Source organism: Astyanax mexicanus, chromosome 16, assembly GCF_023375975.1.
Source record: "Astyanax mexicanus isolate ESR-SI-001 chromosome 16, AstMex3_surface, whole genome shotgun sequence".
NCBI lineage: Eukaryota > Metazoa > Chordata > Actinopteri > Characiformes > Acestrorhamphidae > Astyanax > Astyanax mexicanus.
In genome coordinates, this window is record NC_064423.1 from 4,683,658 (window position 1) to 4,705,771 (window position 22,114).

At 36.3% G+C, this 22,114-nt stretch overlaps 2 protein-coding genes across 9 annotated transcripts in view; one reads left to right on the forward strand and one right to left on the reverse strand.

Annotated features, from left to right (window-relative positions):
* The window catches only part of mcf2l2 (MCF.2 cell line derived transforming sequence-like 2), a 177,962-nt gene extending 161,529 nt beyond the window's left edge, over positions 1-16,433 (reverse strand). For 6 of the 8 annotated variants that reach the window (XM_049465736.1, XM_049465741.1, XM_049465742.1 and 3 more), the window contains exon 1: positions 16,001-16,433. In XM_049465736.1, the coding sequence (XP_049321693.1) occupies positions 16,001-16,079 (79 nt within the window). In that variant the 5' untranslated portion in view covers positions 16,080-16,433. The remainder of the gene's footprint in view (positions 1-16,000) is intronic. The other 2 variants (XM_049465744.1, XM_049465743.1) reach the window with 1 other exon arrangement.
* Positions 1-22,114, forward strand: part of ncbp2 (nuclear cap binding protein subunit 2) — a 231,614-nt gene that overhangs the window by 155,580 nt on the left and 53,920 nt on the right. The window lies entirely within an intron of this gene.

The window sequence follows — 22,114 nt, forward strand, 5'->3', positions numbered from 1 at the left end:
GACAAAAGTGTTAAACAAACTAGAAAAAGGGTTTATATTTTAGATTCTTCAAAGTAGCACCTCTTGCTTGCTTTGACTGGATTCTTTTCAGTCAGCTTTATGAGGTAAAGTCACCTGAAATTCAGGCTTTCAGTTAACAGCTGTGCTGAACTCATCAAGAGTTAATTACTTGAATTTCTTGTCTCTTAATAAAGTGTTTGAGAGCATCAGTTAAAGTAAAGTAGTGAAGAGGTAGAGTTACAGGTACACAGTGAATAGTGAATATTTATAGAGTAATGTTTTAATCCACATTATGAGAAGCCAGAAATACTCAACTAAGCAAAGAAAAAAATAAACACTTTAAGAAATGAAGGAATTATAACAAATGGTATCAGTGTGTTTCTGCTATCCTGCTTGCAAATCCAATAAGCGTATTCTAAAAACAGGGTGTCTGGTAGGTCCTGGGATCTTTTCCAGCCTTGACGACTTTCGCACTAATACATTAGCTACATCTCCTTGATCACACATTGTTACACCAAAGAATTTAAGAACTTTTCACATACCGCCATACTGCAGAGCTCACTAGCTCATGCTAGCCATTTAGCATAACAGGCTAACACACTGTAAGCTTCCCCTTCCTGAGATGAGCAAACGCTCATCTCACTCTGTCTTGCCTGGAGAGAAATGAGAACAGCACTTTATCTGAGGAGCTCCTGCTGCTGTTCCTCATTGTATCAGTGTTTTTTATCCGAGGAAAATAGAAAAACTACAGCAAACAGCAATTATTCACTCAGAAAAGAGACAAATGGAATCACACAATCGATCCACAGCTCAGAGAAAAGTTCCTCTTTACCTCCAGACAAGTCTAAAATTGTTACTGAGTACAGAATTATTTATTCTGTGTGATAAAATGAGTAATTAAACTCCCTCAAACTAACATGCACAGCAAATAATAGATAGATAGTGTTATGGATGAGAGGGATACATCTGCTTGATCACACATTGTTACACCAAAGAATTTAAGAATTAAATTAAATTAAAGATAAAAAAACAACTAAAAAGATGAAAGAAAGCATAACTGTACTGAGCTTATTTTTCAGAATGCTCAATACAGTAACACCAATATTCTCACCATTAACTTACAGACCGTCGCTTTAAATCTTTAAAAGTCTTTCAGGAATGAGAGTTAAAATCTAAACCCGAAACCAAAGACTTGGTGTCTGGGATATTCAGTAACTAATTTAGCTGAGTTCAGTTTTAATGGTGTTAATTACAGGAGTAAACTGACTCAAAACAAGTGGAAAATAGCACAAACAGTGGCCTCATTGTAGTGGAACGAAGAAAAAAAAAAAGACTAAAGATTAAAGGTGAGCTCACGTTCCTCTGCTGACCCAACATGAGCCGGACTGACACGGCTGTTTCAGAACATTCCTCAGCATGGAAAACTTAAAAGCTCATAAAAGCCGGAGCTGTTTTCCCTTTCGCTGGTGTCTGGGAAGAACATCAGTGCTGTAGCAACAGTCTGAACCCGAGAAACACTCAGGCATGAGCACAAAGCAGGATCTACAGCACTGCAGCAAAGCTTATAATAAACAGGCAACACAGGCTTAAACATAGCTGTGTTAGCATCTGTAAAGTCTGGACTATTCTACACACAGTGAAGTGCTAAATAGCATAATCTAGTCCTGATAAAAATAGACCTGTGGCTCTAATCAGATTACTGTGATCTATTTCAGGAGATTCACTTATTTAGAGCTTATTTGGCTGTAATAGACATTATCCCACCCTTAAATGTGACCATACGGTGAAAATTCTGTCAATCCTTATTGTAGTACAGCTTTAATCTGAAATGCTTTTACACTGATGCGCCATATGTCATGGGACAGGAAGTAGTATTGTGTCCCATGACTTTTGCCATGTCCTTTGGATGGTCTATTGTCGTCTTTTGATGTGTGATCCCCTGCATTAAATGTGGATAGGACTTAGGACTGCGTTCTGGATGTGACTCTGTCTGTTGTCTGTTCATATGGACAATTCTAGCCAGATACTGCCGGTCACAATCATTACCATGACTGTGCTGTCTACTAGCCAGTTAGCATAACAGGCTAACACACTGTAAGGTTCCCCTTCCTCTTTATTTATTCAATTACTCTGCCTTGCATAAAGAGAAATGAGAACAGCACTTTATCTAAGGAGCTCCTGTTGCTGTTCCTCACTGTATCAGTGTTTTTTTGTTTTTTGCTGTTGTTACGTGCAAATGCACGCAGGGCATGTTTGTGTGTGTGTGTGTGTGTGTGTGTGTGTGTGTGTGTGTGTGTGTGTGTGTGTGTGTGTCTCTACAGGTACAGCCTGGGGTGTGGTCCAGGTACTGAGGTTCCACAGTGGGTGGAGCTCCTTTTATTTAAGGTCTGCCACCAGAGGGAAGAAGAGGGCAGATGGGACAGACAGACAGACACCACAGAGGGAGAGCAGTGGCCATGCTGTTTGATGGGGGAGAAACCATGTGGCCCAAACATACTGAAATGCTGCAACATACAATCATGTATTTCTGAGAATCAGTTCTAAAATGGCTAATAGCCAGTAGTATTTTGTTTGCTTATTTGTTTCTTTTTAGGTGCTGGACAGGTAAGAAGGAGCGCGCTCATACATTTTCCATCACGCAGGCCTTCTTTTGTTAAACACCCTAGGTAAGGGGCGGGCACCACTCTCTGTATGTTTTATTTATTATATTAGGTTTAGTGTAGTTAGTTTTTGTTTTCATTGTTTCATTAGATAAGTTGTTATTCTTTTTGTTAAGTTAGCTTAGGGATTTGGTTTATTTTGTTAAGTTCTTTTCTTTGGTGCCGTCCTAAGTTCAGACCTTTTTTTTTGTTTTCATTTAAGTATCTTTTTGAGAACTTTGTATTTTTGTAAATATTGGACTTGGATTTTGTCACTGTATATATTGAGCTGTGACTTCAGTAAATGGTTAAATGGAAATTTCTCTGGTCTATTGTTTTCTCCCTCACAGTTTCACACACCCATACACTCATTAAACTTATCCACAATGTTACATACCCCTCTTATCCCTAGACAAACAAATGGGGTTGTAACACTGTATAACAGCAAACAGCAATCATTCACTTAGAAAAGAGATGAATGGAATTGCGCAATCAATCCACAGTTCAGAGAAAAGTTTCTCTCTCCCCCCAGACAAGTGTAAAATTGGTCCTGGGTACAGAATAATTTATTTAGCACAAGTGATAAAACTAATACTGTAGCTCGAAGGATCATTTTAATGCACACTAAACTGAATGTATTTGTTAACTTGAGAAAGAAGAAAACTCTGGCTAATTTTAATACTGCAATGCCTCTAATGGCTTTAATAATAACATATTGTGAATTAATTTTAAACTTGTGTCTTATTTGTGGAACAGAGCTTTTGAAAAATATCTTTTTTGAATATTTAAATATCCATTATTTGAGGACCATTATACAATTATTATATTGTTTATGGAAACTATTTAAAAAGTTTTGTAAAGAAAGCAGTGTTAAAGTTTCTGGCGTAAGGTATATTGTTTGCATTCTTCAGCTGTTTTTCCTTCATATCGTTTGTAAATTTGTGGAACAAAGTAAACTCTTACTTAACTTATCAAAGCATGAATTTAAATTCTTAATGTTTTATATTATATGTACTCCTAACAGTAGAGTAAGCCACAACCCTTTATTAAAGCCCAGTCATGCAAATAATGGATGGATGGATGGATGGATGGATGGATGGATGGATGGATGGATGGATGGATGGATAGATTATGAAATATATATTGTGACCTTAAGTTTAGCCATATCATCCAGCACTATGCATAATTATCCCTGTAACACAGACAATACTACTCACACGACATGTTTGTTTCCATCTGGAATAAATAAATGTTAAGAATGTTAATCAGTACTCAGACTCAGATCAGGGTTAAAGGTCTGTCCTGCATGTCTCAGATACATTATTAACATCACTGCCCACCTAATACACTGACCTGAAACGTCTTAAGAATGTAGAGGATGAAAGGTCAGAGCTTTCAGGCTTTTAGTGAAGCAACACAGAAAGAATAAGAGCTGAGCCGAGAGAAAGAGAGGCAGAGAGGCAGAGAGACGGACCGTCTAATGGATCTATCTGACTAAATGGACATTCAGAAAAAAAACAAGGCCTTCAATACTGCTCTTACACACACACACACACACACACTGTACTGCACTGCACTAAAACCACACAACACCGAAATGCTGCCAACTGTTCTTTTTATAAACTAAAGATAAATCAGTGAACAGTTCCAGATTTGTGCTTTCCTGGCCTAGAATATTTAATTATGAGGAATATGATGAAATAAAAAACAAAGCAGGGCTGAGCAATATTGTACAAATATCAAATATAATAATATTCTTCAAATATATGAGCGATTCTCAATTTTAATTGTATTATTTTACTTCTTAGTCTGGAGATGTGGCAAATACAAACAAACAGCCTTAATAAGAGCTATTAAATATGCAAATTATTAATTATTGTACTTTTATAAAATCAAAGCCAATGTATATACAATACAACTTGTATAAAAATATATCCACCACCTACTCTAAGAGTTTATTACTGGTTTCTGACCAAAGCACAGTCCTATCTACTGAAATCCCCTCAGCTACTATGTAAAGATGCACAATCTTGATCATTCCATTTTGAAATTTGCATTAATACAGTAATTCAATTAATCAAATTAATTTGATTATCCTTCCAGATTTTATAAATAAATAAATAATGTGACTGTACACTGTTAAAAATACTGTACTGGGCTCTGAGTAGTCCAGCAGGCTAAAGTGCTTCTACTATAATCGGGAGGAGATCACTGGTTTGAATCCCGGTCATGCAGCATGCCATCAGCTGCCGAAGCCCTGAAAGAGCATAATTGGTCTTGCTCTCTCTCTGGGTGGGTACAGTAGATGGTGCTCTCTCTTTCCCCTCATGACTCCTAGGGTGATGTGGATCAGCACAAGGCTGAGTCTGTGAGCTGATGTATCAGAACCGAGTCGCTGCGCTTTCCTCCGAGCGTTAGCGCTGTGATGCTACTCTGCAATGCTGAGTCTGATGTCACATGTATGGGAGGAGGCATGCGTTGGTCTTCACTCTCCTGGTGTTGGGGCATCACTAGTGATAGGGGGAGTCCTAATAAGTGGGTTAGGTAATTGGCCGTGTAAATGTGGGACAAAATGGGATAATGGGATAATGATGTGCTAAAATGCTAGCTGTAAAATAAAAAGGGTTCAACCCATATTGTAAGTAATTATATGTTCGTAAAATTTAGCCATCTTGATATCACACTTTGCAGTAAAAAAATGCTAACTTTCTCTTACAGTCTACAACACTGCGGCCAAGCAGTCAACAATGACATAAAATATAACTGAATAACTTAATATATGACGGGCAGGTAGATCTTTTAATATGTACAGTAATTTTTTGAACAGGATGTTTTGAACTACCGGTGTCCCCTTACTAAGCAGCTGATCTCACAGCATCTATTGCTATTTTAATTTTTTGCATGTTCTGTATTTGATTCTGTATTTGTATTTGACTGTTAGGAAGGATTTCCCTGTAAAATTACATTAATTTGTATAACTGTGTGGAAAAAAAAAATCATTGTCATTGTGTTATATGTTAAACTTAATATATCTAGTGTTAAAGTGTAGTAGTGCGCATCGCATGAAAATGAGCATACAATTGGATCTGCAGTAAAAGTTTAACCTCTCTGAGGAAACCTCGTCGAGCACACAGAGTCTCTGCCACAGTCCAGCAGAGACTTATAAACAGGAAGGAGGTGCTTTAATTACCGTAACAGACTCATGTTCTGATCCTCGGTGTGTTCCCCCAAACAATCTCCCTCAGCCAATAGGAAAAGCCCATGCTCCAATCTGACAAAAAATACAACCCACCCCTTTCCTTCTCCAGGACCGACCGGCTCGCACTGAGATCATTATGCTTATCTCAGTTTCAATGTGTTATTAATCTTCATATAGCTATGTCGTCTTTGTGGAGAGCAATAATTCTGCTTCTCACATCCTCAGAGAGTTCTTTGCCATGAAGTGCCATGTTGAATATCCAGTGGCCAGTATGAGAGAATTGTGCCCGAAACACCAAATTTAACACCATTTACGCCTGAGACCTTAACACTAATGAGTCACATGATACCAGTGTTAATTTTGTTTTGTTTAAGTAAAGTTTAAGTTTTTTTCAACAAACCTTTTTTCAAGAAATACAGCATAAAATGATAAAAAAAAAAAAACAGTGACGGAACTAAATGACATTTTTGTCAACTAATAAAAAATAAATAGTGTTTGGCAGGGATGGCGTCCAATCAGAACAGAACGTTTAGTTTTGTAAAAGGTTAATATGAATAAAGATACTGTAAATAAATGGAAAATAAAGATGTTGTTTGAAATAAGTTACATCTGTTTTTGTGTACATTTTACATTCAAACATAATATATTGGAAAATTACATAACTGGTTAATAAATATTTAATTTAAGATAAATGTATAATTAATAATTTAAGGGAACTGATTAAAAAGTATTAACATGATAATTAGTCGACTAAAACTAGACTAAAACTAAAAACATTTCAGACGACTAAATTATGACTAAAACTAAAAGACATTGTAGTGGAAAGACTATGACTAAATCGATTATTATGACTGTCAAAATTAACAGTTCAATATAAAAGCTGTACACTGACAACTTTACACTGTGTTAAAGTGTCATATCTTCCCATAAAAATATATAATACAATATATTTACAAAAATGTGAGGGGTGTACTCTACTTTTGTGAGATATTGCATAATGTAGCTCATTGCATCACTGGTAATTTATCACAAATTATTACAACATTAAGTGCTATAAACCTACTTGCCCAAGATATATTTAATACTGCCCTGCTGACAAAAATAAAAATAGGAAACCTCATAAGAACAACAGCGTCATAAAGCAGATTGAGGTGGTTGAGAATGCTGAGAGGTCTCAGAGGAACAGTCAAGAACAGCCCAAAACAACAGGAACAACACACACACACAACTACAGCTACAGAGAGGTACACTCCACTAAAAGCTTTTCCAACAGCAGCCACACGGGAAGAAGATCAAAGACCTGTAGGATACTCAGACACTGGGCTTGATGTAAGGGGGGATATAAGGTCATCTCAAAGGTCAGAAAATTATTATTTGGTTAAACTGACCCCCAGTTCCACCACATTTTGCTTTAATGCTGCTCATTTTTCCTCGTAAGGACAGTTTACTGTATATTGGTGTATTGTCTTAGTCGAAAAACGGACAAATTTTCTCTTTCAATGTTTTTTCCCCTACCCTGTAAATCAGGGGTGTCCAAACTACGGCCCGCGGGCCATTTGCGGCCCGTTTCCTGTTTTGGAGTGGCCCGCGAGGTATTTTAGAAATAGAATGAAAGTTGGCCCGCTGTTAAGCAGGTTTGTATAATGTGAGATTCAAAGTTTGAACGCTAGGTGTCAGAAACGGGCCAAAGAGTCTAAAAGCGGAGAGAGTGCGCATTTCTAGCGCAGAAAAACGGACCAAAGAGTCTAAAAGCGGAGAGAGTGTGCATTTCTAGCACAGAAAAACTGGGTAAAAGAGTCTAAAAGCGGAGAGAGTGTGCATTTCTAGTGCAGAAAAACGGACCAAAGAGTCTAAAAGCGGAGAGAGTGCGCATTTCTAGCGCAGAAAAACGGGGCAAAAGAGTCTAAAAGCGGAGAGTGTGCGCATTTCTAGTGCAGAAAAATGGGGCAAAAGAGTCTAAAAGCGGAGAGTGTGCATTTCTAGTGCAGAAAAACGGGGTAAAAGAGTCTAAAAGCGAAGAGAGTGCGCATTTCTAGCGCAGAAAAACGGGCTGTAATTAAGGAGTTTAATATTAAGAGACATCATGAAATTAAACATCAATTTAAAAAATCTTAGTTTACACAACACTGTCAAAGATAAAGATAGTGAGTCAAGTAAAATGGTGTGTAAATGAAAGTAATCAGGAAAATGTATTATTTAAAGTGGTATATTTCATTATTTGTTTTATTACAGAGTCTGTGGCCCGTGACTTCAAATATATTTCTCCTTCTGACCCCCAACAAAAAAAGTTTTGGACACCCCTGCTGTAAATGAATAGATTCAGACTATGGAGGAACTATAATTTAGCTGCTCTTATCTGGGGAGCTATTTGTTAACTTTTGGTTTCTGATGCTGGTAACTCTGATGAACTAATCCTGTACAACAGAGGAAACCCTTGGTCTTCCTTTCCAGGGGTGCTCCTGATGAGTGCCAGTTTCATCATTGTGTTTTTGCACTTTCACCTTTATTTCTTAAAGTATTTTTTAAGTTCTTCACTGTACCAACATTGTTGCTAATGTAATGAAGAGACCGCTTAAAAATTATGAGTTTATTTGATTTTACCAAATTGAAAACCTGAAATATAACCAAGAGAAAGATAGAAGATCACAAGCCATCAAACCAAGCTGAACTGCTTGAATTGTTGCACCAGGAGTAAAGCAGCATAAAGTTACCCAAAAGCAGTGTGTAAGACTGGTGGAGAAAGAGAACATGATGCCAAGATGCATGAAGAAAACTGTGGTTAAAAAAACAGGGTTTTTCCACTAAATATTGATTTCTGAACGTTTAAAACTTTATGAATATGATTTTCTTTTTCTTTTTTGCACAATTCTGTATCTTTTATGTTATTTCCATTTCTCGTTTTCTGCAAATAAATGCTTTAAATGACTAAATATTTTTTTAAACATTTGGGAGAAATGTTGTCTGTAGTTTATAGAATAAAACAACAACGTATATTTTACTCAAACATAAACCTATAAATAGCAAAATCAGAAATATACAGTACATACGCCACAACTGTATTTGAGAAGGCCTGAGAGAGCCGCTGTACTAATGGGATATCAGTTGAGGAGAGTGAAGGAAGGAAGTTTTGACGTATTGGTGATGGGTTTAAAACAGGCGGAGGGCGAGGGAAGGAAGTCCAGTGACCTTCCTATTGTTCACCTTTTTACATTTGCAATAGAAGTAGGGGATTTTTTCCCCACTACGTCTCAGCTAACAATTAAAACCTAATTTTGTGCCAGTGTGTGTGTGGAGGTGGTATCACGTTTAGAATCAGCCCGCAGCCAACTTCCTGTGCTAGTAAAAATCACTGAGTCTGTGTGCCAGCAAACAGAAGCCTTAAACAATGTCACCAATTCAGAAAACTCAGGAAAATATTGTTCTGTGCTCACAAAAGCAGAACAATATTAAACACTATTAACAATGTGTTTTTTTTAACACAGCTCTGTGATTTTTAGTAAAGTGCACTTACAAAAAAACATGTAACATGCATCATTTGGTTAATTTATATTGCATGGGCATAAAATACAGTACAAGTCAGTACAAAACAAAGTTTAGACACACCTCTTCTCATTCAATGTGTTTTCCTTCGTTATTGATTTTTTTTTTATTGTAAATGTAATATCAAACACTATTTTAAAGCTATACAGGAGCACATTTGGAAATATTCTGCAAACAAAAAGTGTTAAACAAACCACAATATGTTTTATACTTTAGATTCTTATACAGGTGCATCTCAAAAAAATAGAAAATCATTAAAAAGTTACTTTTTTTCAGTAATTCAGCTAAAAATGTAAAACTCATACTTAATCATATTTCTTTTATAGTTGAGGGTTATATCTTACAGCCAATGAAAACCCAAAAATCAGTGTCTCAGAAAAATAGAATATTTTTTTTAAGAACAATTGGTACTTTGTGTGCCCAGTCCTGCTGGAAAATGAAATCCACCTCTCTATAAAAGTTGTCAGTAGCAGAGGGGAAACATGGAGTGCTGTAAGATATTCCAGGAAAAAAAAACTGCACTGACTTTGGACTTGTATCACATTCATCTTTGAGGACAGATCTGCAGACTCTTGGTGAGATTTTAATCTCAGTGTCTTCATGAGGGAGAGTCACCTGGAATAGTTTTCTCAGCGTCTTGAAGGAAGGAGTTCCTGGAGGTGCTGAACAATAGCTGCTGCTGCTTTTCCTTCACTTTGCTGTGAAGCTCCAGTTCATCCCAATTAAATCACCTCAAATCACCATCTCAGTTCATCAAGTTTAGATCAGGGGATTAATGTGGAGGAATAACCCTTTTTTACTGTTTACTAAATAATTCTATATGTGTCCTGCAATTGTTTTTTATGTGTTTAATATCGGGACGCAGCAGCTTCAGCTGATTTTAAAACAGAAAGGTATCAGCACACACAAATTAAACCCAGTGTGATTAATAAACTGCAGCTGTCTTAGTAAGTTAGCTTAATTAGTTAGATTGGTAGTCAAGGTTAAAGAAAACAAATAAACTATATATGTAATGTTCAACTTGCCCTGTACCTGATCAGCTAATAACTATTCTATTTTCAAACTGTTTATTAATTTAGAAGTACAGGACTTATTGTGAGCTATAATGAAAGAAAATGTAAATATACAACAGAATTGACATGCCAAAAAAAAAAAAAATAATAATAACCAAATCTGTTATATTATTTTAAATATTAGGTGATAACTGATCATTGTTGTCATATGTATAAAATTCAGACATGGCATGCATAATTTTTACATGTTTAGGTTGTAAAATTACCTTTACTTGGATGTTTACTAATATTAAACAAAATACAGAAAAAAAAATGATTATTTGTGATTAAAAGTAATTTCCACAAATGTTGTTCTAGGAAACTATAGGGTGGGCTTGGGAACATATTGGCAAATGGGTCCCCCCCCAAAATTAAGCCCATTCCTACACCCTTGATTGAATGAGAAGGTGTGTCCTTGCTTTAAGCACCCTGGGCCTTGTCTGCCTTTTCCTGTAATCACCTAAACTTTTAACAAATCTTCCTCCTCAGTGAATTCTCACATGACTCGTTCTGTGGTTAGCACTGTGCCCGATCCCAGGCTGAGTGGCCTGCTGTGTTAATCTTCTTACAGCCTTATTAGGCAGCAGACTCGGCCGAATACCCACATTTCTGATTGTTTTCCAGATTGAAAGCAACAACTGTGCCTGGGGTTGAGAACTGCACCATCTCCAAGGTTAAGGTACACAAACTGCTTTAACTAAACAGTTTTAACTTAAAAAAAATAAAAATATAATATTAAATGTGTTAGTTAAATACTATTTTAGTAATGTTGATGCTTTCATGCTTAATATTTAGAAACTCTGATAGAAGCCACACCTGACCTATAATTCCTAGAAATGCATCTCAGAGTGACATCATCAGCAGCCAATCAGAAACCTGAGCCAGTCAGGGGGGACCCTCTCCCAGTGAGTCATTCAGATATAATAAAGCTGAGCTCTGATTCAGTCTCATGACGCTGATCTGATGCTTTTTCCCGCTCTGATGCTGTAAGCCTTTACAATGAACAGAAAACCCGGTAATAACTCATTATTATAACTCATTTCCACTTTGATAAAACCATATAAAAGATTTCCTGTAAATAATCATATACCATGTAAATAAATGAGGGACCATATTTCATGTAGACAACTGAAAAATAGCATAGACAATGACCGTTCAGCATCCTGGTGCATTTTCCTATAAGGCTTAAGGTCATTCTGAGGGAATTCCAGTTCTGAATCCAGTAAGCGTTTCACACAACGTCATTATACACTCACTAACAAAATAAATTAAAAAAAAAACATTAACGCTTAGGGTGACCAAACGTCCATATTTCCCGGGACATGCCCGTATTTCACCTCCTGTCCCGGGCGTCATGGATTTTTTTTTTTTTTTCAAAAAGTGAGGAAATGTCCTGGTTTTTAAATTACCTTTATTGGACCATTAAATTTACAGGCACTAGGGCACTGAGCACCTCGTCCACAGTGTTGCCTCTTTGTAAAAAGCTAAATATCTATTGAACCATTGAACAATTTGTCTATGATAGGTTTAAAAATAAAGAAAACTTAAGAAAACGTAAAAACAATAAAATAAAACAAACAAAAACCCTAAAAAAAACATGGAACAGTTCAGTCTAACTGCTGCTCTTATAATAACATTTAAGAACATGGCAAAAAACTCATTTATGTAATTCACGTAAAAATAAAGTTATTGTTAAAAAGTGACGGCCTATTTAAAAAGCAACAGAAGTTGTTCATTTGTATCATTTTTAACATATTTGGGGTGTTTTATACTCACTTTTTTCACTCCCACAACCTTAATCCTTTACAGCTTCAAAACCATGTATTATGCAAATTAGGTGTTGACATCATTTAGCCAGGTGTCCTGGTTTACCCAAATAAAAATATGGTCACCCTATTAACGCTGCAGTTTCCTCAATAAACGTACACATTCACCTCAATAAATGTGAATATCATTAAAAGGTTGCTTATTTTCAGTAATTCACACTAGACCTCGAGCAGTTTGGACTGTGTGTCTCTCCACTCTTCCTCCAGACTCTGCTCCCTTGATTTAAAAAAATAAAAAAATGTAAAAGTTACTGATGATCAGTGATGGTTTGGAGAGACATGTCCATCATCTGCTGGTGTTGATCCACTGTGTTTATCAAGTCTAAAGTCAGTGCAGTTTTGTTTCCAAACAAAATCTTACAGCACTTCATATCTTACAGCTTCTCTCTGCTGAGGACAACTTTTATAGAGATGCGGATTTCATTTTCCAGCAGGACTTTGGGCAAAGTGCCCACACTGCCAAAAGCACTCTGAGACACTGATTTTTTGGGGGGGTTTCATTGGCTGTAAGCCATAATCATCAACAATACAATAAACATTCAATAATGTTCTTATTTTTTGAGATGCACTAGTACATCATGATCACGTATATAAAGATTCATCTTGGCTGGCAGTGAGACGGTTTTAAGGACATCCATTAAAAAGGGATGACAGGGCGATGGCTCGGAGAGTCGCCTTCACCCTACATGTTCCACGATCTGTCAGAGGCTGTAGCCAGAATCAGGGAGGCGGAACAGGGAGGCCGAGCCACTCCGTGAATCAATATGGTGCGCTGCTCGGGCCCGGCTCAGTTTCCATAGCAACGATCAGGGTATCCTCCGACGGATAGCCGCCGCTGCAGCACCAGAGAGTCAGGGAAGAGTGGGAGGCAGCATGGCACAATAACCTACTTCCACTGCTCCGCCTCCAGCTTCCCTTCACCCTGGAGAGGGCAAACAGCTTCAAATTCCCTTTAGGGTTTAGGATAAGATAAGAAGGCAAGAGGTTTTTATATATATATATATATATATATATATATATATATATAAAATAAATACATTACTTGTTTAGTTTGATACAAGATCTGTACAATTTTAGCCTCATACAAGAGCAACTATGATTGCAGCACTAAGGAAAATCAGTATTTAGGGGATTTCTCATTATGTAACATAGTGATGTAACTAATTAAACAATAGTTTAATGTTAAACATAAATAATGTACAATATCTTCAGTCAATTACAACACAGCTCTAATTCTAATAAAATAATGTTTTATTAAACAAAAACAAAATGGTCAGCAAAAGAAGGTCAAAAGTTGGTTAAGTTGGCTGATTAGCTTAAGCTGGATTTCACTACATGACTTTTAACATGTCTTTCAGGTTGTGGTGAGTCTGTGCTAGCTGGCTCTAGTCTGCAGACTCTGGTGCAGTCTGAGCTGACTGCCAATTAACTTTAAAATCGCATCAGACTTCAGTCGCAGTGTAAGTAGTGTAAACTCTTCACTAACTAAACCGACTCAATCAGCAGCCAATTAAACACACCTTTATTGAAGTAACCATTTATCTATAACAAAAACACAATCTAGATTTAAGTAAAGACATTTTTGAAAAGCTACGTTTTCAGTGTCCGAAAACGAAGGACTTGTGTGGATCGGGCCTGAAGCTTTTAGTTTCAGAATTGAAAATAAGGGAAGACCACCAAATAAATAGATAATTATATATATATATATAGGAGTTGGACAATGAACTTGAAACACCTGTCATTTTAGTGTGGGAGGTTTCATGGCTAAATTGGATCTTCATTAATTGCACATTGCACCAGTAAGAGCAGTAAGAGTGTGAAGGTTCAATTAGCAGGGTAAGAGCACAGTTCTGCTCAAAATATTGCAATGCACACAACATTATGGGTGACATACCAGAGTTCAAAAGAGGACAAATAGTTGGTGCACGTCTTTCTGGAGCATCTGTGACCAAGACAGCAAGTCTTTGTGATGCATCAAGAGCCACGGTATCCAGGGTAATGTCAGCATACCACCAAGAAGGATGAACCACATCCAACAGGATTAACTGTGGACGCTGTAAGAGGAAGCTGTCTGAAAGAGATGTTCGGGTGCTAACATGGATTGTATCCAAAAAACATAAAACCACGGCTGCTCAAATCACGCAGAATTCAATGTGCACCTCAACTCTACTGTTTCCACCAGAACTGTCCGGCACCACAATAAATTGTAAATTATTGTGGTATAAAACCAGGTGTTTCGGTTTCATTGTCCAACCCCTGTACTAAAATATATATATTTATATATATATATATATATATATATATATATATATATATATTTATATTATATGCCCAGTGACGTGTGTGCCCTATATTGGTTCAGATTCTATAGAAAATGTGTAGTATTAACGCAGTGTGTATGTATGTATGTTATTCAGTCTGTTTTTAATCTGCTTCCACTTTAAATGTTCTGTACCTTATTCAAAGCCTGAGGCTGAAAGCATGATCAACCTGGCTAAGCTACATAACCAGCATTACCAGCATGGCCAAGCTTGACCAAAGATCATACATTTATGTATAAAGTACACTAAATAAAACACACTACCATATTTATAAAATACGAATAATAGAAAAGTTTACTCTTTATGTAATTACAACAGTGGGATCTAACAGCAAAGTGAAAACACACCAATAAACGAACCACTGTCTGCAACCAATCTTTGCAAGAATGTAAACTGACTTTTCAACCACCAAAGACCATTTTACACTGCAATCCAAAAATCCACTGGCAGAAACTAGGCAAAATATATAAAAACTGAAATGCATATGCAAGACTTAAATCAAGTCCTGGTTTTATATTGTAAATTTGATTAAAGAAGATTAAAGAATCAGAATAATTTGACTGGTGCTTATTTTAGACAAATAACTTAATATAGGTTGGACATTCTGAATAAGACTGATTAAGGTCTATAATTATGTACTTGCAATGTTAGGTAAGACAAAAAAAATTTGTCAGAGACAAATATATGATTTATTGGCTTGAAATTAGATCATTTCTCTTTCTATTTTTTTTTTTTTTTTTCAGTGTAGACCAGCAAAACTTGACATTAAGCTGGATATAACAGTAGGATCACTTAGACAGCTACAGTACATCACAATCTTTATTTGATTTTCAATTGTCTGAAATGTACAAATGCTTATACTAGTGAAGAAATTCTGCCAATGGGGTAAGCTCATTTTTCTTAGTAAGATTTCTTAAAATTAACAATGGCAATGGCAAGCTCTAACATAACTGGTGATATTGGTGCCTATTTTGTTTGGTTTAAATGACTTAAAATAAGGTCAAAATCCTAAGGTCTATATTAAGGTCTATAATTTTACACTTGCATTAATAATAACACAAATATGATTTATTGCAATGAAATTAGTGCATTGTGGACCAGCAGAACCTGATACTGCCATTTGCCATTTGGTCCGAAATTAAATAAAGGCCTACAATGTGAATCAATCAAACCAATCCATGCTGGTATTTCTTAAATCTTTAGATTGCAGTTAGTCTGGACATAGAGAGGTTCTTTCCTGGCTCTCTCTGTGTCAGCAGCCATGCTACCCTAGCTAATCCCTTCCATCCACCACACCCCCTTTACCCCATCATCCCATTACCCCATCACCCCATCATCCCATCCCCGGAGGAGGCATCCTCCTCCACCCCCAGCCAGAAGATACACCAGACAGATGGATCGGACAGAAGATGGGAATACTCACCGACATGGGTGATCACAGAGCCCACCCTTTCCAGGAACTCCTGCACAGACATCTCTTCCTCTTCCAGCCAGCAGAGCATCTCAGGGGCAGCCTCTCCTCCTCTATCCTCCTCTCCTCTCCCCCTCTCCTCCTCCTCTCCTCCTGCAGCACACAGGGCTCCCCCCGCTCACACAAAGCAGCGGCCACTCCCCGCCGGTGATCAGCAGCAGCAGCAGCAGTGTATGTATGGATGGATGGATGAGGAGGAGGAGGAGAGGCTGAGGCTGAGGCTGAGCTGGATCCGGATCCGGAGTGATGCGGTTCTCAGTGTGTAGGTCCTAATGTTAATCATTCATTCTGAACACAGGAAAGGATATGGAGAAAAGAGGAGTTTGAGCAGCTCCTGATCCTGAACACACTGCTGTGCTCTGCTTTCCCAGAGGCTGAGTCACAAACCAATCACAGCACAGACACCCTGCCTACCTGCCTGCCTGCTCATCTGATCACATACAAAACCCGGAGATCAGGATCCACTGGAATGGAGCTGACACGCTTTAAAAACGACAAAGCAGGAACAGTAATATCAAATTATCAAATGATAATAAAAAACAGACTAAAAACTAAACTAAAAAAAGAAGAAATTAAAATAGCCCAAATTATAATTAGCCAGAGCAAATAAAATAACAAAATTATAAAGAGTACAATTTTCCTAACGCTAACATCATATGAAAACATAAAAAAATTAATTCTAGTATTACACTATTACATTATTATATGTTAAAGAAGCATTCATACAATTAACACAATAATATAAAAAATGAAATATCTTCAGAAAATCTAACCTTTTAAAAATAAAATTTTGTTTTCCTAAAACCATTGATAGTAATAGTCATAGTAAAGGAACTCCATATATATGTATTTTGTTTTTTCTTGATAATGATTAGATTTTTCTAGTATTACACTATTACTACTGCACTATTACACGTTGATAAAGCATTTGTAAGATTAATAATTAAGGTTGTTAAAAGAATAAAGAATATATTGACCTTTAGTAACCAAGTTTTCAAACGTTCTTTGTTCTTTACTTTCCTGTGTAAATATGTAGTCTAATGGTCAAAAAAAGTATAAAAAAAAACTAATAATAGCTATTAATCGTAAATTAAGTATTAAAGCCTAGCCTAGCATAATTAGTTAGCCAAAGCCAAAGAGAATAAGAAAAAGAAAATTACACACTTCTATTGATAAATGAAGATAAACTCCGCTTGACTATATAAATAAAATTAAGATTCCTCACAAAATGTTAATTAGGCTACTTTAAGCTTTGTGAAAATGATTAGGCTAAATGATGACTAGTTAGCTAAGTGGCTATATAGCTATTGAAGGAGTGTAGATAAATGTATGGGAAAGGCGCAAGGTTTGGCTGCCTCTGAATATTCATGAGCTATAAAAGGAGGCAAAGTCTCCAGACTTTAAATAGTCTGTGATCTGAGAAGTGTTTTTGATGGTGGTGACTTTTGGGAAAGCAACGAGAAAACAATTTAGACTAGTAGAAAACACGTGTAAAAACCTGTCATGTGATTTTTACCTGTCAATAACGAGGAAAACGTTTAGATTAGGTGGCTGAATTCAATGTTTTTTGCAGGGGATTATGGGCAATCTGTTCTCTACTGGAATGTTCTTAACAGGTCTCCATGGGTTGAGAGTGGAAGAGAAGGGTTAGGAAAGAGCTCAGTCAAACACATTTACTAGAGAACCCCAACACTTCTGGAGGTTTAGGGGGCTGCTGATGCCGTGCCTCGAGCCAAAAACGTCTTTTTGCCCAAAAGTTTTACAGTCAAAGACATAGAATCCAGTCTGGACTAGTGAAAAGGAAAGAAAAAGAGAAAAAAGTGATAAAAAGATATAGAATTTCCAAAGAAATCTCAAGAAACATCCAGGATTTGATGTGGTTTACTACTGTAGGACATTTGTAACCAAACATTTCTTAATTAAAAGGAATATATAAATTTGGTCACAAGTGGACTATTTAAAAATATGCAAATAATAGTAAAATAAAAATAAACAAACAAATAATAAACAAGTTACAAACAAATAATAATAATAATAATAATAATAATAGTAAGAATAATGATACATTAATAAAAATATCAACAAAATAAATTTCTCTGATTATGTTTTAAATATTATTTAATCTATTTCATTATTTATTTATTTGACATTATTCTCTATTTTAATTGAGCCATGCTGCTTATAAGGTCCTATTAAACTACTATAATTGTGTCTTTTGATTGTACTGTAATATGATAATAATTAAGTACAAGAAATTGCCACAAGAAAGGTTGGCTGCGTCTGATGGTTTAAAACAATAATAGTTAGCAAATTAAAAAGCAGTTACTGCAAATGAAAGTAAAACCACTTTTTCATCCCTTCATCCAACATGTTTTTAGAAATTGTATGGTGATGAAATATTTTTTTTTTCAACAGACATTAGTTCCACCATATTTCAAACATATTTCAACGTTGAAGGTCGGTTGTGTGCCAGCTGGGTAACAACATAGCTAGTGTTTCAGCTATAAATAGCAACATAGGGATATATAGACTGCTCCTAGTATAAAACCAGACATTATGAGCATTTCAGCACTGTAAGGGTTTTTATACCACTTTTTAACTTTGTTTAACACCAGAGCCCAGTCCAGTTCCGCTCCAGGCCAGGGTTTAGCTCCTGCTGAAGGAGATGACACATTATCATCATCTCATTAAACTGATGCCCCTGGGAGCAGAGCTGCTGCTGCCTTGGAAATGCACAATACAGGGATGCCATCTGCGCAGCTGCTATTAGCCCAGCAATTAACACAGAGCTGAAAGACCATTTATACCAGCCCTTTATCAGAAATAACCATTTTAATGAGGCAACAGCATCCAATCTGCATAATATAAGGGACATTCCAGGATTTTGGTACATTTCAGGGGTGGTCACTTCTGAAAATTTGATTTTCAATTTGATCATTTTTAGTCATATATTTATTAAATACGGGTAATAGACTATCAAAAGTTTGATTTGTCAAGCTCAGGTATCAAAGCAGTTTTTAAAATTAGATTATGCAATATATTTGGTAACTTACAGTAACAGGGTTGCGAGTAACAGGGTTGCACATCTAGGCTAAATTGTGGTTTACCCCAGGAGCAGATGCTAACTGTAAAATTTAGCTATGTATAAAAGATCAAGTATATAAAGTAAATTTTGACTCTATTCAATATTAGTCATCATAAGAGGATGGTGGACCTACATGTTGATGCTTCACATCACCTTCTAGACTTAGACTAAACCAATATAGAACAAAATGTAATCCATAAAGAAGCAAAAATCATCTTACCTTCAATATCATATGTGTGAGCCTTCTTCCTAAAAGTGTTTCTTTCCACCGACGGGATAAGTACCTATGTTTTATATGCAACGATCTGTTTATAAATAGGGGATCCATTTTCCAAGTAAAGGAAAAAGTAACAGACGAATTACGGATACATGAACAAATGACTAGCTGTTGAAATTGTACAAAAATAGCTTCGCAGGTAAATAAGCAAAAGCTGAACAAACTGAAAATCACAACATCTGACGTCATGAAACTTACTGCAGACAGATTTTTCTTTTGGTGATTTACTGTATTTGTAATTGTTATTGTTGTCAGTAAATATATCAATGGAATACAACAGATAAATATTAAAGAAAATATGAATTAATAACAGTTTTAATAATACAAAGTAATTAATTAAAGGGCACTCATGATTGAAAAAACACAATATTACATTGTAGTATATAAATACTATTCTTTATTGAGAAAAACATACATATTCAGACATACAGAATGTCAAATAATACTCCAAGAATTGCCCTCCTCGAAATAAAGAGTGAAATGCATCACAGGATATACTCTACACACCAGGACATGTATGTAAAAAAAACATTGAGACCTTTTGCATTGCTGAGATCATAGGGGGAGTATGATTTCGGCAGGCATAAAAATAATTCTGCCAAAATTATACTCCCCCCCCCCATTTGAAGCCCGATTGTTATGCAGAACAGAATATAAAATGCAGCACAGGACATACTCTCCACACCATGACATGTATGTAAAATAAATTACATGACATTCAGAACCCTGCAGTGCTGAGATCTTAGGGGGGGATTTATTTTAGGCAGGCATAAAAAATATGCTGCCAAAATTATACTACCCCCATTTGAAGCCTTTGGTATGTATTGTTTACTATTCAAGGAAAGTCAAGTCAAGTCAAGTAGTTTTATTGTCAATACTGCATATGTACAGGACATACAGAGAATTGAAATGACGTTAGTCTCCTTCCCAATTTTACAGCAAGTACAGATAATAGATATAATAAAGGAGAATGGGAGACACTATGTGTACAATACAGCAGGGACACAAATAGACATACATGAGACAGAAACAAGGTGCAGTGGTGTGGGGGAGGAATAGATATATAAATATAAGTAAATAAGTAAAAATAGATATATAATTATAATATAAAAGAGTGGGAGACACTATATGTTCAATACAGCAAGACACAATAAACATACGTAAGACAATAGTGCAATATTGATGGTGATTGAGATGGAATGACAGTATAAATAGTATATATCAGCAGTGCAAATACGGTATATGGTATATAGCTTAAGGCTGGCAAAGTGAATGGGTGCGTAAGTCCTTAAAGTTCACAGTTTAATTAAGTGGAATTAAAGTGCGAATTGACAGTGCAAGTATATCAGATATTGGGTGTGTAGTGCAAGTCCGTTTGGAAGGGACCAGTACTTTGTGCATTGTAGTGCAGAGTTTCAGTACTGTATTAGTGGGGGGGTCAGGATGCTGAGTGAGTGTGTGCTGGGGGCAGGATTGGGATGGGGGGTAGAGGGTAGAGCAGGAAGAGAGAAAGATAAGACACCAGTGAATGTGTGAATATGTGAATATGAATTAACAAGTATAACAAGTTATCCTTGTGAATGTTAAAGCTCCTAACATTTCAACACAAATCTATTTATTTAAATCTGCTACTATCATTTTTAGGTTTAGGCGACTTTATTATGCAGTAAAGTGTGAACTAGAATTAAAAAAAGTCTGCGTATAGTGCAATGACACACCGTCGAATGTGTTTTCGATTCACAGTTGTGGATTAAAACAGTGTTTAATATGTAAAACTCATCTTTATGACTAAAAAGCATGCTGCGAGAAACATTGTGTATAGTTCCTTATATTAAACTGACCTGGTTTACCCAAACTAATCACAGTGAGAGTCCTCGTTTGGCTTTTGATTACACTCTGCTGTTTGATGTGAAGGAAAATGAAAGATAATTCTGTGCGTAATTAACACACAGAAGTGACCAAAATCGCGAGTCTCTTAGTTGCGCCCGCTAGGTTACGTCATGCGTGCACCCGCGAAGGGGAGTCGGATTCTGCGGGGAGTCGGATTTCGGCACAACACCGGGATTACAAATCCAAAAACATGGAGCTCATGTGTCAACATTGTGACTCCAAACTGATAAACTCTAAACACAATTCCACATGTTCTCACTCAAATATCACTCTAAATCACAGCTTTACAAATCACTAAACACAAACTGCATCATTTACTACACCTTGGTCACCTAAGAATCACTGACCTTTTAATACATAAATTCAGTTTTTCCACATTGTATATACACGAAATGTGGATCGATGCAAACAAATCCAAAAACATGAAGCTCATGTGGCAACATTGTGACTCCTAATTAGAGCTGGGCCGATTAGTGTTTTTGGGGACCGATTCTGATTGCTGATCGTCTTTCATCTTGATCGGCCGATCGCCGATACCGATCTTGAGCGGGGCCAAATGCCACATTAGCAGACATCCCAAGTTGCAAAAGTTCATTTCAGGGAGGTTAAATTAATTAAAATGAATTAAATTTAGAGTATTCATAGGTGAAATTAGTTTTATCTTTTTTCTTTTTGGAAGGCCCTGCCTCTGCTTTCCTTTTTTTTTTTTTTTTTTTTTTGGAAAAAAGCCTTTATTTGACAAAAAATGACAGTTACAATATCACAAAAAATTGCACAACATCAAAAACATTTCATATCATATTACAATAATTAT